The 19,060-nt window shown below is 45.8% G+C and overlaps 4 protein-coding genes across 9 annotated transcripts; 2 read left to right on the top strand and 2 right to left on the bottom strand.

The window, feature by feature from the left end:
* The first annotated feature begins 26 nt into the window (after positions 1–26).
* Positions 27–1,290, top strand: ufc1 (ubiquitin-fold modifier conjugating enzyme 1). The gene has a single exon (XM_088281648.1). The coding sequence runs from the start codon at positions 698–700 to the stop codon at positions 1,205–1,207; it is 510 nt and encodes a 169-aa protein (XP_088137774.1). The 5' UTR covers positions 27–697; the 3' UTR covers positions 1,208–1,290.
* Positions 1,291–1,711: 421 nt separating this feature from the next.
* Positions 1,712–6,580, bottom strand: prpf4 (pre-mRNA splicing tri-snRNP complex factor PRPF4). 3 transcript variants are annotated; one of them, XM_088281641.1, is made up of 15 exons: positions 6,457–6,580; positions 5,752–5,930; positions 5,487–5,673; positions 5,316–5,403; positions 5,130–5,209; positions 4,940–5,033; positions 4,718–4,812; positions 4,586–4,644; positions 4,256–4,379; positions 4,089–4,178; positions 3,723–3,845; positions 2,944–3,051; positions 2,666–2,784; positions 2,008–2,114; positions 1,712–1,863 (listed from the first exon to the last, which is right to left on the bottom strand). In XM_088281641.1, exons 2-15 carry the CDS (start codon positions 5,921–5,923, stop codon positions 1,777–1,779), a joined length of 1,533 nt encoding a protein of 510 aa, XP_088137767.1. In that variant the 5' UTR covers positions 5,924–5,930; positions 6,457–6,580; the 3' UTR covers positions 1,712–1,776. The 3 variants fall into 3 exon arrangements, with proteins under 3 accessions (XP_088137767.1, XP_088137766.1, XP_088137765.1); XM_088281640.1 differs by having other exon boundaries at positions 5,752–5,974; positions 6,457–6,571; XM_088281639.1 differs by lacking the exon at positions 6,457–6,580 and adding an exon at positions 6,069–6,449 and having other exon boundaries at positions 5,752–5,975.
* On the top strand, positions 6,522–8,552 carry cdc26 (cell division cycle 26 homolog). Its single transcript, XM_088281650.1, has 3 exons — positions 6,522–6,655; positions 8,156–8,255; positions 8,328–8,552. Exons 2-3 carry the CDS (start codon positions 8,175–8,177, stop codon positions 8,523–8,525), a joined length of 279 nt encoding a protein of 92 aa, XP_088137776.1. The 5' UTR covers positions 6,522–6,655; positions 8,156–8,174; the 3' UTR covers positions 8,526–8,552.
* Positions 7,394–19,052, bottom strand: fer (fer (fps/fes related) tyrosine kinase). Of its 4 annotated transcripts, none has more exons than XM_088281635.1 (20): positions 18,034–19,052; positions 16,966–17,088; positions 16,199–16,330; positions 15,948–16,121; positions 15,053–15,152; positions 14,646–14,829; positions 13,923–14,060; positions 13,722–13,844; positions 13,322–13,444; positions 13,035–13,233; positions 12,851–12,949; positions 12,239–12,445; positions 12,002–12,124; positions 11,828–11,884; positions 11,314–11,432; positions 10,871–10,965; positions 10,671–10,794; positions 10,442–10,596; positions 9,472–9,594; positions 7,394–9,409 (listed from the first exon to the last, which is right to left on the bottom strand). In XM_088281635.1, exons 2-20 carry the CDS (start codon positions 17,035–17,037, stop codon positions 9,273–9,275), a joined length of 2,484 nt encoding a protein of 827 aa, XP_088137761.1. In that variant the 5' UTR covers positions 17,038–17,088; positions 18,034–19,052; the 3' UTR covers positions 7,394–9,272. The 4 variants fall into 4 exon arrangements, with proteins under 4 accessions (XP_088137761.1, XP_088137764.1, XP_088137762.1 ...); XM_088281638.1 differs by having other exon boundaries at positions 12,239–12,442; positions 13,722–13,841; positions 18,034–18,220; XM_088281636.1 differs by having other exon boundaries at positions 13,722–13,841; positions 18,034–18,220.
* Between the last annotated feature and the right edge of the window lie 8 nt (positions 19,053–19,060).

Genomic DNA, 19,060 nt, shown 5'->3' on the forward strand with positions numbered 1-19,060 from the left:
GTGTATGGAAATTGACAAGCACCACCCGGCCACGCCCCTTCGCTCCAAACAAACCACTCTGCCATGGAGCGCGATGCTCACCGAGCAGATCGATATAATCTGGATAGGCAGATTCAACTGCCGATTGTTTTTCCTTTTCCCACCTGCTATTCAGCTCATGTTGCTGGTTGAAAACGGCACGTTTTTTTTTGTTCTCACGCTTCCGATCGAGCTGAAAACGACGGTCGCGACGACCACCGTCGTGAGCCGCACGAGACATTCTACGGCTCAGTGGGAAGTTTGATGCTGTTTATAAAATTTTAAATGATTGGGGCTTTTATTTTCAAACGTTGGAATTGTTTGACTCGGTCTCAAAATATGGGAATGAGTGGGCAAGATAAGAAATTCGATATTTTAGAATTTGTTTTTTCTAAATATGGGGTAGGGCTTTTATTTGGAATAATGTCGGGCGTCGGAATGAGCTGAACAAAAATTGTCAACTTTGGTGAGGTTCGAATCGACCAACTCGAATGATGACGGTAGTTTGCAACGCTCTCCTGTCGTGCACAGTCCGGTCCGCTAGATGGCGGTGATGCCACGAACACACAAAGACGAGGAGGCGAGGAAGCGTTCGTCCAGAACGGTGACGACACCGCAGAGCCCTGGTCCACCTCAGTGAGTGTCGAGTCGCCGAACAGCGTCCCACGACTTCGTCTCGATGGCGGACGAGAGCACGCGGAAGACAGTGTCTCAGATCCCGCTGCTAAAGACGGCGGCGGGCCCGCGGGAGCGCACGCTGTGGCCGCAGCGGCTCAAGGAGGAGTACCAGGCCCTTATCCGCTTCGTGGAGAACAACAAGGCGGCCGACAACGACTGGTTCCGCCTCGAGTCCAACGCGGACGGCACGCGCTGGACCGGCACGTGCTGGTTCGTGCACGAGCTGATGCGCTATGAGTTCCGCCTGGAGTTCGACATCCCCGTGACGTACCCGGACACGGCGCCGGAAGTGGCGCTACCTGAGCTGGACGGCAAGACGGCCAAGATGTACCGCGGCGGCAAGATCTGCTTGACCGATCACTTTGCGCCGCTGTGGGCCCGCAACGCACCGCGCTTCGGCCTCGCCCACCTCATGGCGCTCGGACTCGGCCCGTGGCTTGCCGTCGAGGTCCCGGACCTGATCACCAAGGGGATCGTGGTCCACGCCAATCAGCGGAAGGCGCCGCAGTGATGTCAGCTTTAACCCCGTGCCACTGATCAAGTTATTATGATTTTTATATATTAAAAAAAAACAGCTGACGTAATTAACAACAATTTTTTCCCCTCCACACTTAGTTGTGTAGCTCCTTCCTGTGTGTCTGCCTCACCCAGCTCGGGACAGGATGGCACACAGACCAGTCACCGACCAATTTATCTCTATGAGCTCATCAGTATAAGACCAGGGGCACAACTACCTACTTTCTGGGGGATATGCAGACACAAAGTCATTGTCCAGGGCATAATAAAATCTGAAACTTGAACATGTGAAGTGTCAACAGAACAGAAGATCCTGCAAGGTGGATTGCATACACTGGCTGCAAAGTTACATTTCAAAAGTTAAATCATGGTAAAAAAAGAAATTATTCTGGCTCTTTAATTGTCCTTCTTCCGATCATTGGTAAAAAATATACTCTTTAGAGGCTGAACCCTAACATGAATAAACATTAGCAGAGATGCAAAGATGAGAACATGTTGAAAAAAGACTTTTTTTTTTTATTGAATCAAGAAGCAACACAAAGAACAAAAGGTGGTGAAACCATTTCATTCCGACATCCAAAGTTTAAAGGTTCTGTCATAGGAGCATGTGGCGATGAGTTTTCCGTCGGGAGATACGTCCACGCCCATCACCTGACCAAAAAAAAAAAAAAAAGTGCCATCATTACCATATTGTGACTTTTATAAGGTGGCCCTCCATAATTCCGAATCGACTACTCGCTCACCGCCATGTCGGCATTTGTGCAACGATCAGAAATGGCGAACAAAAAGGTCTACCTTTCCCTCGTGGCCGGCGAGCGTCTTCAGCGGCATCCATCCAGGGTGACTCCAAACCTTCGCCATGTTGTCGTATGCGCTTGTCAACAGGAATTGTCCGTCCGTGGCTGCACACGCACACAAAACCCAAAAAACAACAAAAAAAAGACTTGAGTAAATCCTCCTGACCAGCAGCTGACGCTAGGCCGACGCCGTTTGAAAAGAAGTCTTTCTTCACAATGATCTGGAACAGTGGTAATTAAAATTTTTAGTGTCAAAGGTAGTTGTGGTATATCCAGGAGCACTCAAGAGTGAATACTCAGACTCCTCTGGGCATGAAAGTTAAAAGTGGGATCAAACTTGACTACTTTGAAGACTTACTCGAGTATTCAACAACAGGGGTCTTCATTCCTTTTCCTCAGGATTTGTTTTTCTGGATGTCTCCCTGCTGCAAGACACCTGCGTCAAAGGATTGGGATCCTGACGCAGCTTCTGCAGCCCTTGCCGGTGATTTCATTCTTTGAATCGGGCGTGTTGCAGCAGAGAGAGATCCAGAAAAGCAGATGTCAAGGCTCAAGATTGAAGACCCCCGTTCTACAAGTTGTCTCAGGCTGACCACAATAGGGGGAAGCATAAAAGCAGCTTTTCACACAGAAAGGAGGTGCTGGCATTTACTTACGCTGAAATCTGACAGCTGACAACAAGTTATGGTGGGCGGGGATTGTATAAAGACACTTCCTGTTCCTCAGCTCCCAAACCTTGCAGGTGTTGTCTCCACTTCCTGTCGCCAGGTGGTAGCTAAATGAGGAAACAAACTGCGTCAGCCTTTTTTTCCCCTCCTTCATACATTCAATCGAAAAGTCCCTTTGTGGTGATTAGGAAGTAGGGACTCATTTTGTTTGCGTCTAATAAGATTTTTTTTTGTTTGTTTAAGGTGCTGTCGCGTGATTGGCTGACCCGTTGGGTGAGAAGTGCACGCTGTAGATCTCCTTCAGGTGTCCTTCCAGGAAGACCACGCAGCGTCCTGTGCGAAGATCCCAAACTCTTCCGAAGGCGTCCAGGCCACTGCCAAGCAAGAAAGGGTGGACTTGAGTGCACACGTGCTTTGCGCACACCATACGTTACCGCGGGAACCGCTGTTCACGACCTAAATGGGTTTGCCAAAGCAAAGCAACGTTCCCCATTGAAAAAAGCGGCACGGATGGAAATGGCTGCCAGGTTGGCCGAGTGGTCTAAGGCGCCGCGTTCAGGACCCAGTCTCCCCAGGAGGCCTGGGTTCGAATCTCGAATTTCCCCATTGTGGGACTAATAAAGGGAATATTATTATTGAAAGGAATGGAAATCATTGAGTGAACTGATGGGAGCGAGTACAATATACAATCCAGTCCAACTTTATTCATATTTCACAACAGCTGGGGGCAGCAAGTACAATGAAAACACCAAGGGCCCCGAAACAGAACCTTGTGGAACACCATATGACAAAGGGGCAGAGTGGGACTCAGAGCAACCTAGGTGAACACGAAAGGTCCTGCCAGCCAGTAATATCTATTGTTTGAGCCAAATGTAGAGCAAATCAAACGCAGTAGTCATGATTAAGAATTAGGAGTATAATACACCATAGCAATCAAAAGAATTGCCATTCTCATTTTGGCCAGAACGATCCAATTGCTTCCCTGCAGCAATGCTGGCTATTGCGATGTGTAGATTGCCGTGCAATGAAGTGTTGTAGCGCTTACCCGGTAGCAGCCAGCGAGCCGTCAGGATGAAAATGAAGGTCATGAACGCCTTTGCTGTGACCTTCTTGATGCAGAATCTCCTCCTGCACTTCCATGTCCCAAAGACGCCATGAATGATCGTAGCTACAAAGTTTAGCATGCGCGTTATTTGCGTCCTTGGTAGGGCCCGACTGATGTGGATTTGTCAATTTTTTTGGTCCCTTAACGTCTATATGATGTTTTCTCAAATTTAGCATTTGTTGAACTTTGGTGACAGATAAAAAAAAAACTGGGCGAGAAAGAAGCTCTCATACTGGCCAATGAATCAATTGGGCCCCATTTAATAGCACATATGCAAGTTGTGTTTTGAGCGTGTGTCGGTTTTACCACGTGGATCCCAGGAACCTTCCGGAAGGATGCCAACACACGCGAGAAACTCGCTCACTGTGGTTGTCGATGCTCACCACCGGCTCGTCGCTACAAATGACCAAACGGGGGCGTTGTTACTTGTCACCTGCTTGTTTTTCTCTTTGGCTCCGCCTCTTCTTGTTTACCTGAGCAGGTTCCACAGCTTCACGGACCCGTCGGCGGCACACGAGGCCAAACTCACGTCCGATTGGGCGAGAGACACGCCGGCCTGCGGGCGGAAGACCACCGCCCCCACGTTGGTGTTGTGACCTGCAGCAGACGGTTAAAAAGTGCTTTTTTAACGTGTGTTTTTTTCAAAAGGAAAAACTCAAAAATATATACAGTGTGTTTCAAAGAAAACTGTCACCAACATGCAGATTTGGACTTGGAAAAGAAAGAAAAAAAAAAAAGAAGAGGAATGCTGCTGACAGGCAGGGTGTGCTGGAATGCATATATACAAGAAAGTGAACGGCCACCTCTCAGCGTGCGAATCAGGTTGCAGTCGGGAACGGACCACAGCTTGCACAAACCGCTCCTGTAGGGTACAAGTCACATTAGCGTAACATTAGCCGCTTGCACGCATGTGTTTGTGTGTGTGCGAGCATCACCAGGAGGCCGTGGCCAGCATTTTGGAGTCGGGACTGAAGTGGCAGAAGCTGATTGGCCGATCGTCACCAATCTGACTGCAGAAGTTGTTCAAGTTCTAAAGAGGAGGAGTGACTTTTTTTTTTTTAAACAAATCATCAAAATCATACAAATGATTTAAAAAAATTTAAAAAAAGTCAATAAATTGATTTTTATTCTCGCTGCTAATACTGATTTGTCCTCACTCTCAGGCTCTTGTTAAGCTCCTGTTGGCGGATGGTTCTTGTTGCCTCGCAAATTTCCTTTTGGGCCCGGGCCGCCTCCAGACGCTTCATTGACCTGACAAACCAATCACAGCATTTGGCGCGCGCAAACACACTCTTCCCGTTTCTGCACTTCATGTTTGACTCATTGGTCCAATCGGTGGTAACTCACCTGGGCAGAGAGTAACGGGCCAACCAGAGACGTGCGTCTTTGAGAGAGGCGGGGCCTTCATGGTACCACGTCTGCTGGCACTGTGATTGGTCCAGAAGAAAAAAACAAAACAAAAAACAAGCACTTCATCAAGCACTTCAACACACACAAACACACACATGTATATGTGTGATGTCAATTGCCAACCTCCTCCTGTGACCGCTTGGCTCGCTCTTCGTCTCGCCGAGACTTCTTCAGCGCATCTGGACCCACCACGGACAAAATGCCACGCAGCCTGCAAAGTGGACAAGACTGAGATAAAAGCAAACACAACTGAAGGAAAAATGGATAGGATGAGCGTGACGAGGCACAGTCTACCTCTCCCGTCGATCCGCCGGCCCCTCTCCAAACAAGGTTATAGGCTCTCCAAGCGCTCGCAGCCCTGCCTTGACCTCTGTGTCGTCGGTGGACACTGTGATCTGTCGCGCTCGCCGCCTCCTCTCAAATTCGGCGAGCGCTTCCTGTTGCCTCTCGTTGGTGTGCTCCTCCAGCTCCAGCGTTTCAGCTGCAAAGCACAGCGGGACAACGGTCAGGTGGCAGGTACGGCGCAGCGCGGCGGCAGTCTTCAAAAGGCGTCACCCACAAGACGAGATGTTTATGTGTCCTGCTTCGATTCCTGCCTTGACGCCATCACTTCCTGTTGCCAAGCCGCCTGCAATCTCTGCATTCAGGCGCTCACGCTCTTTTTCTTCCAGGCTTCCGTAGAAAACGCGACCTCTCTTCGGGGCCGGAGCCAAGTCCTCGTCGTCTGACATCCTGGCACCTGGGCCAACAGTAAGCGCTTCACAATAAAACAATTATTGTGACCTGGCACAACAAGAAGTACCTCATATTAATAGAATTAATATGACACAAGACAACAGGAAGAACCTAAAACAATTTGCCCAACTGAGGCAATACCTTGCAAGAAAACGCGATACACAATCCATCACGAACAAGCCTTGTTAAAGCCATGTGATCATTTGTTTGTGAATGAAAACGTAACACGCCGCTCTTTAAGACTGTACCGACATACGACGAAATCAAGTCATTTGCTGGTCGCATTCCTTGACTAAACCGAGGACCACTAGGTGTATAGACCTTTAAAAATAAATTCTTGAATTGATTGATTAATTTAAAACAAACGTGCGGCATTCCTGTTCGCAGCTAGCGTTAGCATTAGCTTCTTTGAGTCACTAAGGAGCGACAAATGAATGTTCACATTGCAACATGTGACCTTTCTTCCTTTTGTAGCCACTAAATGTGGACAGTAATTGATGCACGGATGATTTAAAAAAGTTATAGAACTCACGTTTGCAATGGCAATTCGGCGCTGTTTAAATAGTTGACCCGCCCGGAAGTAACATGAGATCACTTCCGGGTTCAGAAGTCGCACATGTTTTTCGTGTTCACTCTGCGACGGCTCCGATAAGCGACAACATTTTCACATAAAAAAAATTGTGAAAAGAAGATAAAACAAATTCCGCCACTTTAAAATCAACCTGCAGGTAAATATTTGCATGTTTGTGCGCGTCGGAGGCGACAACGTCCATATCGACAACAACATCGCCATCTTTTAGCCACTTAGTTTTTAGCATTGAAACGCATTCAAACGCGTTCGTTCACTACGTCAAAAGTGACCCAAGGGTTACGCTACTTTGGATTACACAAGTAATCGAGTACTAAACGAGGTTAGTTGACAAATAAGCACGAAGAAGCAATAAACATATATTTTGTTATAGTTTTTGGGAAGTTGGATGGATGAAGGAATTTGGTCTGTTTCACATTTAATGAACGGACGTCATTTTTTTTAATTCATAAGGACTTCTGCGTTAAATACAATTACCAGTGCTCAGCTAGAGAAGTCAATCAAGTCATTAAGGACATTCCAATCACCTTTTTTAAAGCAACGACTCAACAATTGGTGGTGCATTGTCATGTTTCGGGCGTGACGACACTATGTGGAAGGCTTCAACTTTAATTTTACAATAAATTTATTAGGAGTGTTTTAACTAAAATATACTATCCTTACCTTCACTTTCAAAATATTAAATGATCTAAAAAATTATTCCAGTTATGATTCAATTGGGACAATAACGTGTGGATTTTGTGAGAATGACATTGAAACGGTGGACCATATTTTCTTTGAATGCAAGCTGGTTTCAGAATTCTGGTTATCCTTCCCCAGCTGGTTGCTAACCAAACAAATAAACTGGATGTTCAATAAAGTTAGAGAAGAACTTGGATTTTTGGTGAACAATTAAATTTTACTTGCAAAACATTTTATTGATGTAAATACGTCAAGGCGATGCCCCACATCAACAGTTGGAAGAATGACCTCCAGTTCTACAAAAAAGTAAAAAAAAAAAAAAAAAGCCCATTTTTTCCTTTCTTTTTCTTCTCAATCACAACCAGCCGAGTTAAAAAAAAAAAAAAGGATCTTTGATGTTTTTAGCCGTCAATGGCAGTAAATGAGTTTAAAAAAAACTGCGGAGCAAGAGCAATATACTCAAACAAATCACCTAAGAAGATTATGGGACACAAAAGTATTAAGCCTAACAGACACAAACAAACAGACTTTATCTTGATGAATGATCATTAGTGGAATAAAAACTTGGGCTGTAACTGACTTTGGTTATTAACTTGTTTACATTTCAGATTAATCAAATTGGATTAAAAAAAAAATCATCTTAATTGGTTCAGATAATGGATGGATGACATCCCCGTCTTCAAAATAGGATAATATTCAAATTAATTGCACTGCAGAAAATTCCCAAATATAAACGATTCCTTTCATAGTTTGGTTTGGCAACATCCATCAGAAAACAAAGATAATCAGTGCGAGTATTTCTTTTTTTTTTAGAGTATTTTTTAACAATTTAAAGTTAAACAAAACAAAGTAGTTGTTGATTGATTGTTGGAAAAGGGAGGTTGCCGTAACTTTGTAATCAAGGAAAAATAATTGTATACCTTTTTAATATGTGTGCGCATGTTTTTCGGCCTATCAGTGAACGTGTTCAAGAGAAGATGTTGAGGAGGAAACCGACTCGTTTGGAGCTCAAGATCGATGACACGGACGAGTTTGAGAGCATCAAGAAGGAGCTTGAGGTCATTTTTGACATTTTATCATCAGCGTGTAATTTGATAAAATTGATTTATATTCCCTGACTCTTCTCTCAGGCACGCAAAGGTCAACGAGAAGAGGCGGTGTTGGGAGGTGTAGTGGGCGGGGACTCTGTGGTCAGCAGCGACATCATTGGGGGAGAAACGCCGCACTCGTCGTCAACAAGGGCGGAGCTTATTAACGAGCGAATCGGCTATAAGCCACACCCCAAACCAACCACCTTGCCCACACTCTTTGGAAGTTTGCAATTTTAATAAATTATGTTGATTCATGTGCGAAAAGATGTTGGAATCATTTCATATGAGTAGAGCTAGGCATTCAATTAGATTTTTTTAAATCAATTTTTTTTTGCTGGGGTTATACTTCAAAACCAAGCAATACATTTCACAGTCATAAAACAAAAACGTTCTCTGGGGTTTTATTTTAATTAGAAATCCATCAATTGTCTTATAAAGAGTTTCAGCCACAGTACTATCAATTTGAATATTATGTACAGAAAGGGACCAGTGGGTGGCGCTAAAGATTAACGCCACCCTCTCGTGACACGTCTCACCTTTACACAAATAAATAACATTGTAACCGATTGTCTTAAAAAAAAAAAAAAAAAGGAAAAAATCTTTTAAGATGCTGGATTTGCTGAGAAATAAAAAGTATATAAATACAAATAAAAAGTCAAGATATAATGTACATAAGGAGATTAGTCCGGTTGCTATGGTTACGGGATTAGACACGAAATCAATGTTTCATGTGGGAATAACATACTTTTTTTTTTCTTCTTGAAATTATAGACTCAAACGTGCACATTTCGTGTTTGACCGACAGACTTCGTGTTGCGTGGATGCTAAGATACGGCAGCGCGTGCGCGCGCACTTTTGTGGATGCGCAGCAGCGACGCCTGATGTCCATGCGTGGTAACATTTTTAGTGTTCAAATGACACGCGCCCAAACAAAGCGCCCTCACCACCACCGGCAAAAATAAAAAAATAAGGCCACACTTTCCGTCACTTCTTCTTAATGGCGGTGAGGTCTCGCTGCAGTTCGGCGAACTTGGGTCGCTCTTCCGGGCTGTACTGCCAACAGCGCTGCATCACCTTGTACACGTCGTCTGGGCAACGCTGAGGGCACGCCATCCGGTAACCTAGCAACCACAGCGTCAGCGCTTGGCGAGTGTGTGTGTGTGTGTTGCGTGCGTGCGTTCACCTTTCTCCACTTGCTCACGCGCCTGCTGATTGGTCATCCCCGGGTAAGGACACACCCCCAGACTGAAGGTTTCCCACAGCAGGATGCCGTAACTCCACACGTCGCTTTCGGACGTGTAACGACCTGCAGGTGGAAGGGACGTCTTGACTTGCCACTCGCTTTTGTTATGTACCCAAGCTCAAAACGCCAATTAAAAACATATTTTAAGTATGTCTAATGACAACAAAATCATATATTTTTAAAAATGAAATTGAAATAAATGGCACAATTTTCATAGTTAACCTGCAAGCAAAGCTGCAACTAACATTTATCTAATTAATTGATTAATCTATCCATCAATCATTCAGTTGATTAATGGGATAAAACCAAAACATTTTTTCATTTGCATCCCCCAAAACAGTACATTAGTTCAAACTGGCAGGCCAATTTAATACTCAGTCACCCACTCTGCTGTGTCAGAAAAATCGGTAATCGATTCACTCAAGCTGATTCTAGGTTCCCAATTTTGATTTGATACGAACAAATTTTGACATTTCAACTACAGAACTAAACATGAAAATAATTGTATCATAGATTTGACTGTTATCATTACAAATTGCTTTTGTGATGAAATTTCCACATCAATTCTTCTTTTTTTCATTTCTCCGCGTGTCACATGATCCGGTGAACAGGGTGGAGCACGGGAAAAGATCACGTCACAAGCAAAACAGGTGAACACAGATCTTCGATCAGAATGATACAAAAGTCCCCACGTCACACCTGGCTACTGCTTGTGAAATATTTTTCGTTCCATTGCTCTTGCACTCTCTCAATGTTTTTAAAGTGACTTGTGTGACTAAATATGCTACTTGTGTGGATTTTGCGGATCTTCGCGGTTGTGGCTGCGATCCGGAAGGGATGAGGGAATATTACGAGAATTTTACAGCCGAATGCTCAATGCCATTGACGTGCTAGTAAAAAAAGATCTTACCGTAGTTGAGCGCTTCCGGAGCGGTCCACTTGATGGGAATCTGCTTGAGTCCGGACGACGAATAAACGCCGTCATCTTCCTGGCGACTCATTCCGAAATCGCTGATCTTCAACAAGCTGCCTTCGCCCACCAGGCAGTTCCTGGCTGCCAGGTCCCTGACGCACACGCGCATGCACGCGTGAGCACGAGCGTGAGCGAGCGTGCGTGCACCGTCCTTGTCGCAACTCACCTGTGGATGCAGTTCTTGCTCTCCAAGTAGGCCATTCCCGCAGACGCGTCCACTGCGAAGCGCAGCAGCTGCTTGGTCTTCAGCTCGTCTTTCTTCTTCCTCAGGAAAGACAGGAAGTCGCCCCCTGACGGGTGAGAGAGACGCGAGCCAGGCTCAGTGATGACGGACGGACGGACGCATGTGCATGCGGCACCACCTACCGGGAACCAGCTCCATGACGATGTAGATGGGCTGCCTCTGAGTGCACACGCCGATCAGCTTGACGATGTTGGGGTGATCATACTGTTTCAGGATCCTGCGCACGCACAAACATACACATGAGCAGGTATGCACGCACACACATACACGCACCTTAGGTGTGCAAAATTCAACGAGGAGGATAAACTAGGAATTCCGAAAAAATAAGCTCATCTCTCAATTCTAAGTAGCTTTTTCCTTAATAATCGAATTTCATTTGATCAGTTTTGCAAAACCATTTGGGGTAGAAATATCTATCTATTCTGAACACTAATTCAAACTAACTGAATTAAAAATAAAAAGTCAGAATGAAATAAAAACTAAACTAAAATGAAAAAAACAAACAAAAAACTATAATAACACAGGCGCCTCGCCAACAATTGGACCCAATCACGCCGGCACTCACCTGGCCTCCGACAGAAAGCGGATTTTGAGTTCTGGAGGCAAATCTTCTTTGCAGGTTTTCACGGCCACCGACGTTTTGTCTCGCAGCAACGTCCCCTTGAACACTTCACCAAAGTTGCCCTGGAGGAGGAGCCAGCACAGCGTGAGGAATAGGCCCCGCCCACTTCATTGTTCAATATCTTTGAAAGTTTTATTATTCCCCACGCCCGGGTCCACGATATAATCACTGACCCAACGTAAATGGCCACCCGCTGAGATGGACAAAATAAAAAAAAAAAAAATAAATAAAAAATGGCTGGAATTTGCCACTTAAGTCATATTCCAAAACTGAATTCATTTTAGCCGATTATTCTGTTGTGAAGTTTAACAAATATTAAAGAACAAAGTCTTGTAAAAAAAAGTCAAATGTTCCGCGTGTAATTCACATTTTTATTGTGGAGTATTTTATTCAATAAATATTTTCTTAATTCACCCGTTCTGGCCATTTTACTCTGCCAAACGGGAAGCAACCTCACCTTGCCCAGCAGCTCGCCAAGCGCCACATCCTCGTGGTTGAGGATCCACTTTTTGTCCTGCACACACACACACACACAAAGTGGAAATCTCCCTGAAAGAGTTTTCCTTTCATCCCCCGAAATGGAGTTGGACAGAACATAGGTCACTGGAAAACTCTGTTTGGGAGAGCTTGCCTTGACGACTGGGTTGAGTAGCACCACGCCGGACTTTTTGGTGATGAGTTGCTTGGTGGAAAAGTGGTGCTCGATGAGCTGCGGGATGGTGCCGAAGCCCGTCCCCTCAAAGCGGTACTGACTCTACCCAAAGAGTGAGCGAGCGAGTGAGAGAGAGAGAGAGAGCGAGAGAGACAGATAAGTCCAACGTCAAAGAAGCGGCGTGGTGGGCGGGTTGTCATGTCCTACGGCACGTACGTCGGCAAACTGGATGATGAAGTGTCGCCGCTGCTCATCGGAGAACACGGACAGGACGTACTCGCCCGGTTTGCCGTGGCTCTCCCTCACCAGGAAGTCACCCTGCTGCCGCAGCAGCTCTTGGGCCTCCGTGCGAGGGATGGCGCCGTGGTACCACTCCTGCTCCGCCAGGGGGCGCTCTGACGACGGGATGACGTCAAAGAACTGCTGCCACGCACGCACACAAAAGGGATACTTAACTCGGCGCTTTTATTTATTTGTTTTCTAATTTCATCCCAGCCATTTAATGCGAGGAAAGTCATCAATCCCAACGCTGATTTTGCAAGGCCTCGAGAATATGGTGTTTTAATAATGCTATAAAACACGAAGCTATGACGCCAAAAAAAAAAGATGTATAAATACGTCCTTGGGTGTGTGTGTGTGCGGGCCGAATGCAAAATGTCTGCAGGAATTTTTTACATGGAACATGTGGACTTTGGGAACACAAGAAAAAATATTTTTGTGGTTGGAACTTGGAATGGTTTGAAGGGAATGGCAATTTCCTTGGTGAAAAAGATGAGCTTGTGTGAAGTGAAAAGATTTTGAACGAGGAACAATTACACCGCGCCTCACCGAGGACGATGAGCCCAACATGGCTTTTGGCGAGCGGATCATTCCGGCCAGCGAGTGTCGCAGCGTGTCCAAGCGAGAGCTCTTTTCCTTGCCTTTATCCTGAAAAAACAAGACAGGAAGGACAGGTTTCCGATTGCGAAAAGCTCCGCACGGGTCCAACCAACAAACCGCCAACGGCTCTCACGGTGGAGCTGACGGAGCGAGTATCGTCCTCGTAGGGCAAAGCGAGCGGTGGCGGCGGCGGCGGCGGAGATGGGGCGTCCGCTATTTTGGCATCCAACAAGGCCTTCTGGGAGGAGAGGCGGGCCTCGGAGCTGCGCAGCGATTGGATGGTTTGCCGCAGCTCCAGGAGGGACAGTTTCTGACTGAGGAGGAGCACGCAGCTGAGGACGGAGAAACAGACCGGCTGGGATCAGAAAGACAAACGACACGACACGGCGAAGGTGGAGAGGTGGAGGCGGCGACACAGACTCGGACTTCCTGTCAGCGTTCTGCTGGCTGCTGCTGATCTTGGCGTCCAGATCGTCCACCAGGGCCTCTTTTGTCCTCAGGTTCTGCTGGGTCAGCGCCAACTCCTCCGTGGCCGACGACAACCTGAACATCAGATGAGGCACACGTTCTGGATGATTTTGGGGGCGGGACAATGAAGCAGGGGCCACAATATTTCATTGTCACCACAAAGAGGAGCACTACACACTTTGGTTAGAAAGAAAAAAAATGTCAAATCAGGCGCAATCCAGGAAGCTTTACCATAGCCGGTCGCTAAACCACTCGACCCCAGGTCCCCCCCCCACCCCAGCCCTTCAAAGTCGGAACGGCAGCAAAATCAGTCACAGAAGCCGGCTCGGATCTAGGTCGGCGCACTCCTCACATGGCCTGAAGACTATCAGCCGTCAGCGTGTTCCAGAGGATCTCGTTGGCCGAGACGTTGTCCGTCTCGTCCAGCAGGGACGTGTCGAACTCCACGTTGGCCTCTGGACTCTCCGGAGACCTGCTTCACGCACGCACGGGCAACAAGTCAGCGGCGCAAACCAGGAAGCCCCAAAATGTGACCACTGTAACCAACGGCGACCTGTAGGCATCGATGAAGTGCTGGTACTCCGCCAGCGGGTCAATCTGCTGAACCGCCGCAGAAATCTCTTGATGGACTTTGACCACTTCATCAGTCAGCAGGCTGCTGATCTCGCAGTACTCTTCCAGAATGTTCTTCCTGCACACAAGCCCGCACAAGTCAGCACGCGCCGCTCGGCTTTCTTTCTTTTCCCACGAAGAGTGGTGGAAAATTCTCAGAAAGGTCCATCAGGGAGGGCCCAAATGAAAGGTTGACCATTTTTTGCAGATGTAAGACTATTCTTCGATTGCGGGGGCCGACAATTTTTATGAACAAGGCCGGAGGGTCGAAGCCGGAAGGTTGGGGACTGACCGGCAAAAAAGGCTCAAGTGCCCAGCTTTGCTTCTTTAAGTCAACGAACGCGAACACAATAAAATTTAAAAATAACGTTTGCACTAACGAAATAAAATGCCGAGATGAGGCAAACATTTTACGCAAAATAAAGTGTTTGGTCTGAGCAGAAGTCGAATCAAACTTTTTTTTTTTTTCCCTGGTGAATGAAGAGAGTCCACTCGCCTTTGGCGGGTCGACTGCGCAAATATATTTGAGCGTAATCCCGACAAAAACGAGCACATTTCATGCAAGGGCAGTCCAATTTTTGCCAAGAATGTGTAATGTCTTCCATCCGCGCTTCTAATTCCCCCCAAATTTCCAGAGATTTTGGCGGGGGTTGGCGTTACTCACAGAGCGAGCGTCATGTCCTCCTGCATCCTCTGGAGAGCGTCGAGTAAGGCGGGCGCCGTGCGACGCCGATGTTCTTCCTGCGTGGTCTGCGCTCCGCACACGGCCACCACATACTGGTTGTGCAGGTTGTGGAGTTTGGCCGTGGCTTTGTCGTAACGCTCGTGGGCACGCTCCGCCTCGCGGCCTGGCGCAAGCACGCACGCACACACACACTTTGCTGTTTTTCATTCATTATGTCAAAATGCAAAATTTGAGATTTTTTTTGCAAAAAGCTGTGGGCGTGGCAACGCACAGTTGGCCAATCAAAGAACTGTGATTTTGACGGGACTAAACCAAAAAACTCCTGAAACTTTGCACACATATCAGGCCGATATTTTTGCCGGCTGAGGGCGCCGGAGGAGGCAAACCTTTACTCAGAGCTTCTCGATATTTGTCCTTGGCATTGTTGGCATCGCGGCTTAGCTGGCGATAGGTCGACTTCAACTTGTCCAGGTCGCTCCTGGTCACCTTGCCGCCACAAGTGATCGGAAAAAAGAAGATCAAGAAGAATGATCACGATGAGAAGAAGGAAAACAGCTTTGATTTACGGGGCAGTAACAGATCCTCTTTCAGGGTGTTCCTTCTTACTGAGATTTGTGCCATTTCTTTGCGGACAAAAGTTTTTGGAGGGGTGAAAAATAGCCATGGTGAACATGTAAACAAGCGGCATTTGCACACTCGAAATGCATCCGTGTGAAAAAAAAAAAAAAGTATTGTTCACTGTCAATTGGGAACAGGTGCAACAGAGAGCCGAGTGCTGTTTTTTTTTTTTTTTTTTTAATGTAGAAGGTTGTGAAATTGATTGTACGGTAGAACATAAGCAAAATGCACTTTTTTTTTTTTTTTAACTGGATATTTTTATATGCAGTTCAAGCACTGTGGGAAGGTTTGCGGGGAAGCATGGATCATTTATTTATTTTTTTTACTTGTTTAACAAAAGTTGAATTTTGCGCTCACTCGTCGCACTCCTGGACCACGTTTCTGAGAAACATGCTCGACCAAATCACAGCTTTTTTTACTCAGTCTAAACCAATAAAAATATGACTTTGGCACCAGGGTTATAATAATAGGTTTGCAATTTTCATCACAGTTTTTATTTTGGATTTTCTAAATTCAGTTAGTTTTAAATTGTCTTTAGAGCAGGTTTATTAGTATTTGCAAAGAAAGAAAAAGCTCATGTATGAAATGATTCTCATGTATGATTCAAGTTGCATTTAAAAATGCGAGCATGTGTTTGTGTGTGTGCGTGAGTGCGCAGCAGACCTTGTGCTTGTGGCTCTCCAGCTGCTGATGAAGACTCTGGTAGCTCTTTTTCACCTGCTGCTTGTCTCTGATGAGCGTGGCGAGGCGGTGGAGCGGACCTGAGTTCAGGTCGTCGGCGTGACCCCTCATGACGCGACCCAGCGCCTCGGTCTGACGCACCACATGCGACCACGACTGAAAGAAAAGCCATCATGATGGGGGCGGAGGGAGGAGCGGCGGGCACGAGAGCGAGCCGCGGCGGCGGCGCTCACCTTGCTGACAGTGCTGACGTAGTCAGCCGCTTCTTGTTTCTCCATCTGCTGCGTCATGCTGAGCAGCAGGGCCGCGTACTCCTTGTCGCTTTTCACGCGCAGCGTCATGAAACGCTTCACAGTCTCCAGCAGCTGCCAGACACGCAAAATACTCTGTTGGCATGATTCGACAACTCCACCAATATATGCGTGCGAGGCGTAGGTATTATTTTTGTCCACTAGGGGTTGCCCTACTCACGTTAGACAATGTAGTGAGCATGACGGGTCAAAATGAATTGGTCAATCAACAAATGATCGATCATCAAATTAATAACTGTTGTAATCACCGAGTCATCATGTAGAAACTGACAAAGTTTTTAAAGGGTGATGCTGATTTGATATTTGGCTAATAAATTTCACATAAACGATTAATCAGCAAAAGCCTTTAAAAAGTTTAAAATTAATAAAATATTTTCTTCTTTGGTCCCTTAGGACAATATTTATGACAAGTTTTTGTTTTACAATACTTTGCCCTTTCATGTTTGTTTTACTTCACAACCGAGAAAAAAAAGTGGCAAAGATCAGATGATTTTTTAGGGCAACTGTTTGTTTGAATGTTATCTTCCTCTTAAGTTATATTTTAAAAGTGCAGATTTTTTTTTTTTTAAATGCCTGTCTGCAGGAACATATGTTTTCACCTCAACTGGTTGTTGTAATCGAATTATTTGTCACAGCCCTAATTCCAGGTTTCAAGAAGAAGAAGGAGGAGGAGACTGCATAAAGCGAACCTTTAATTCCCAATCCTGGAGTTTGAGTAATCCCTCGTGGGAATTCCTCAGATCCCGACCGAAACCCATCATGTGTCAGGCGGCGTAACGGCAAAGTTGACAGAGGAAAGTTTGCATGATCCACTGTGGAGAGACAGACAAAAAAAATGAACACTGACTTCACTTTCAGGGCTCGACTTGGAATCGATTATATGGCTTTAATAGGTTTTGAGCACCTGAATGAACACAAGTTTCACTCTTCATATGTCAATGTTGCATGCGTGTAGAATACAATACAACTTTATTTATATAGTGCATTTCACAAGCGCTTTCCATATGGTGTCATAGAAATTAGAACAAATTAAAACAAACACAGATTTCCTCTAGACAGGACAAAAGTGGTTCCAAGGAGAAAGCATCTTTTATTTGCTCAACAGGACATAGATCTGACTGTCATACGTATAGAAATGGAAAGAAATTCCATGTTTTCATAAGATGGAACTTAGGGGCAGCAAGTCCAACAAAAACATTAAGGGCCCCAAAACAGAACCTTGAGGAACACCATACGACAAAGGGGCAGAGCGAGACTCAGAGCAACCTAGGTGAACACAAAAGGTCCTGTCAACCAAATAGGATCTAAACCACTCAAGAGCGCAACCACAACGTTACATGTGTGTCTAAGGCTATCTAAAACCTCGGACGCTCAGTCATACAAATGTACGAATCAAGCAACACCAAGTTGCATCACAATAAACAGTTCCAGTTGACGTGGAAAATGGACGCTAACGTAAAGCAGCTGTAGCCCATTCAAGCGAATGGAAAATCCAGGCTAGCATGCTAAGAAGACTTGCGGCGGACAAAACGCAGCAAAGTGCGACTAGCAAACCCGATTAAAAGTCAAAAGGCGTGCCCGCTCTTTTGTCGCTTCGCTGAACGCAAAGCCAGACGAGGGGGGCCGAAGCCGAAGTCAAAATCGAAGTCGAAGGCTAGTGAGAAGGGAAGGGGAGAAGGAGGGAAGGAGTGGAGTCCCCGGGTGGGACTGGAGGGACTTCGAGGATTAACCACATCTTTGGTGCCGCACTAACGTACCTGAAAGGCGGCTAGTGGGAGCGACACACTCGGTGTCTGGTCACCGCGATCTTCTGCGGTCCCCGTCCGTGCTCATTTCGCCCTTCCGCCAACTTTTCTTCTCCGTTTTCCACTTTCTCCCAATCCCGTCCACCGGACAGCTAACAGCTAAGGCTAACAAGGAGGGGCTTCCGCCGGAAACGGAAATACGACGGGAAGACGCCATTTTGCTTTTCTTGAAAATGCAGACAAAACATTTTAGAAATGTGCATATTTTTTTGTATAAATACTGATCGACATATCAGCGACAGAAAAGACTTAGACACTCATACTGTCAGTACACACAAATATCATTGACATACGAACTGAAATACAATGTACACGACACGCATACAGGGCTGGTGGTGCTCACCCTTTGGGGGCCCAAAACTGAAAAGTTAGATGGTGCCCGAAATTGTACGTGTGCGTGCTTGTGTGGAGTGAGGATTGTGGGTTTGCATCTGACTGTTAAACGAATACAACAAAAACTAATTATTATGATGTTTATTTTTATATATTTCTATTTTTCCCCATCTTATGGCAGTATAATATGCATGGTTTGGGAAGCCTGAGCACCATCAATTCAAATCCAAAGCACAAGAAATGTGAAGGGGACAATCTGATGACCACTTGTGCACTACGCATGAGTATTTGTTGTTTTTAATTGTAGTATTTTGTAAACAAAAAAAAGTCAGAGCAGAATTATTTTTTTAAATGACACTGAACAGGGTGCCGATTTTTTGGAAGAGGTGATAAAAAGCAACACGTTTAAGCTGAAAAAGTGTATGAGAGCAACTCCAAATAGCTTGCAAAATGACAACGTGGGCATTTCCAAGCTTAATCATCTTGCACACCTGAAAAAAAAAATCGGTGTGGAGTGGGACCTTCAATGTATTATGTTGATTTTGTCAACATTCCACATGTTGAGCAAAAGGGGGCGTGGCTTGACTCCGAAGAGGGCGTACCACCCAGTTGGACAGGTTAGGCCAGTCAAGTGAGCTTCAAGCGA

This window comes from Idiotropiscis lumnitzeri, chromosome 18 (genome assembly GCF_059441095.1).
Source record: "Idiotropiscis lumnitzeri isolate Australia: NSW breed Sydney's pygmy pipehorse chromosome 18, RoL_Ilum_1.0, whole genome shotgun sequence".
In the NCBI taxonomy this organism is placed as follows: domain Eukaryota; kingdom Metazoa; phylum Chordata; class Actinopteri; order Syngnathiformes; family Syngnathidae; genus Idiotropiscis; species Idiotropiscis lumnitzeri.

Bases quoted from the DNA above. Each gene is read 5' to 3' on its own strand.
- ufc1 (XM_088281648.1), top strand. From the start codon at position 698: ATGGCGGACGAGAGCACGCGGAAGACAGTGTCTCAGATCCCGCTGCTA.
- prpf4 (XM_088281641.1), bottom strand. From the start codon at position 5,923: ATGTCAGACGACGAGGACTTGGCTCCGGCCCCGAAGAGAGGTCGCGTT. The intron at 4,813-4,939 runs GTGAGGACAAAT...CCTCCTCTTTAG, and splicing joins AGCTTAACAAGAGCCTGAGA to AACTTGAACAACTTCTGCAG. The intron at 3,846-4,088 runs GTAAAACCGACA...TAAACTTTGTAG, and splicing joins AGGTTCCTGGGATCCACGTG to CTACGATCATTCATGGCGTC.
- cdc26 (XM_088281650.1), top strand. From the start codon at position 8,175: ATGTTGAGGAGGAAACCGACTCGTTTGGAGCTCAAGATCGATGACACG. The intron at 8,256-8,327 runs GTCATTTTTGAC...CTCTTCTCTCAG, and splicing joins GCATCAAGAAGGAGCTTGAG to GCACGCAAAGGTCAACGAGA.
- fer (XM_088281635.1), bottom strand. From the start codon at position 17,037: ATGATGGGTTTCGGTCGGGATCTGAGGAATTCCCACGAGGGATTACTC. The intron at 16,122-16,198 runs GTGAGCGCCGCC...CTTTTCTTTCAG, and splicing joins ACGTCAGCACTGTCAGCAAG to TCGTGGTCGCATGTGGTGCG. The intron at 13,234-13,321 runs GTCTGTGTCGCC...CTCCGTCCTCAG, and splicing joins AACGCTGACAGGAAGTCCGA to CTGCGTGCTCCTCCTCAGTC.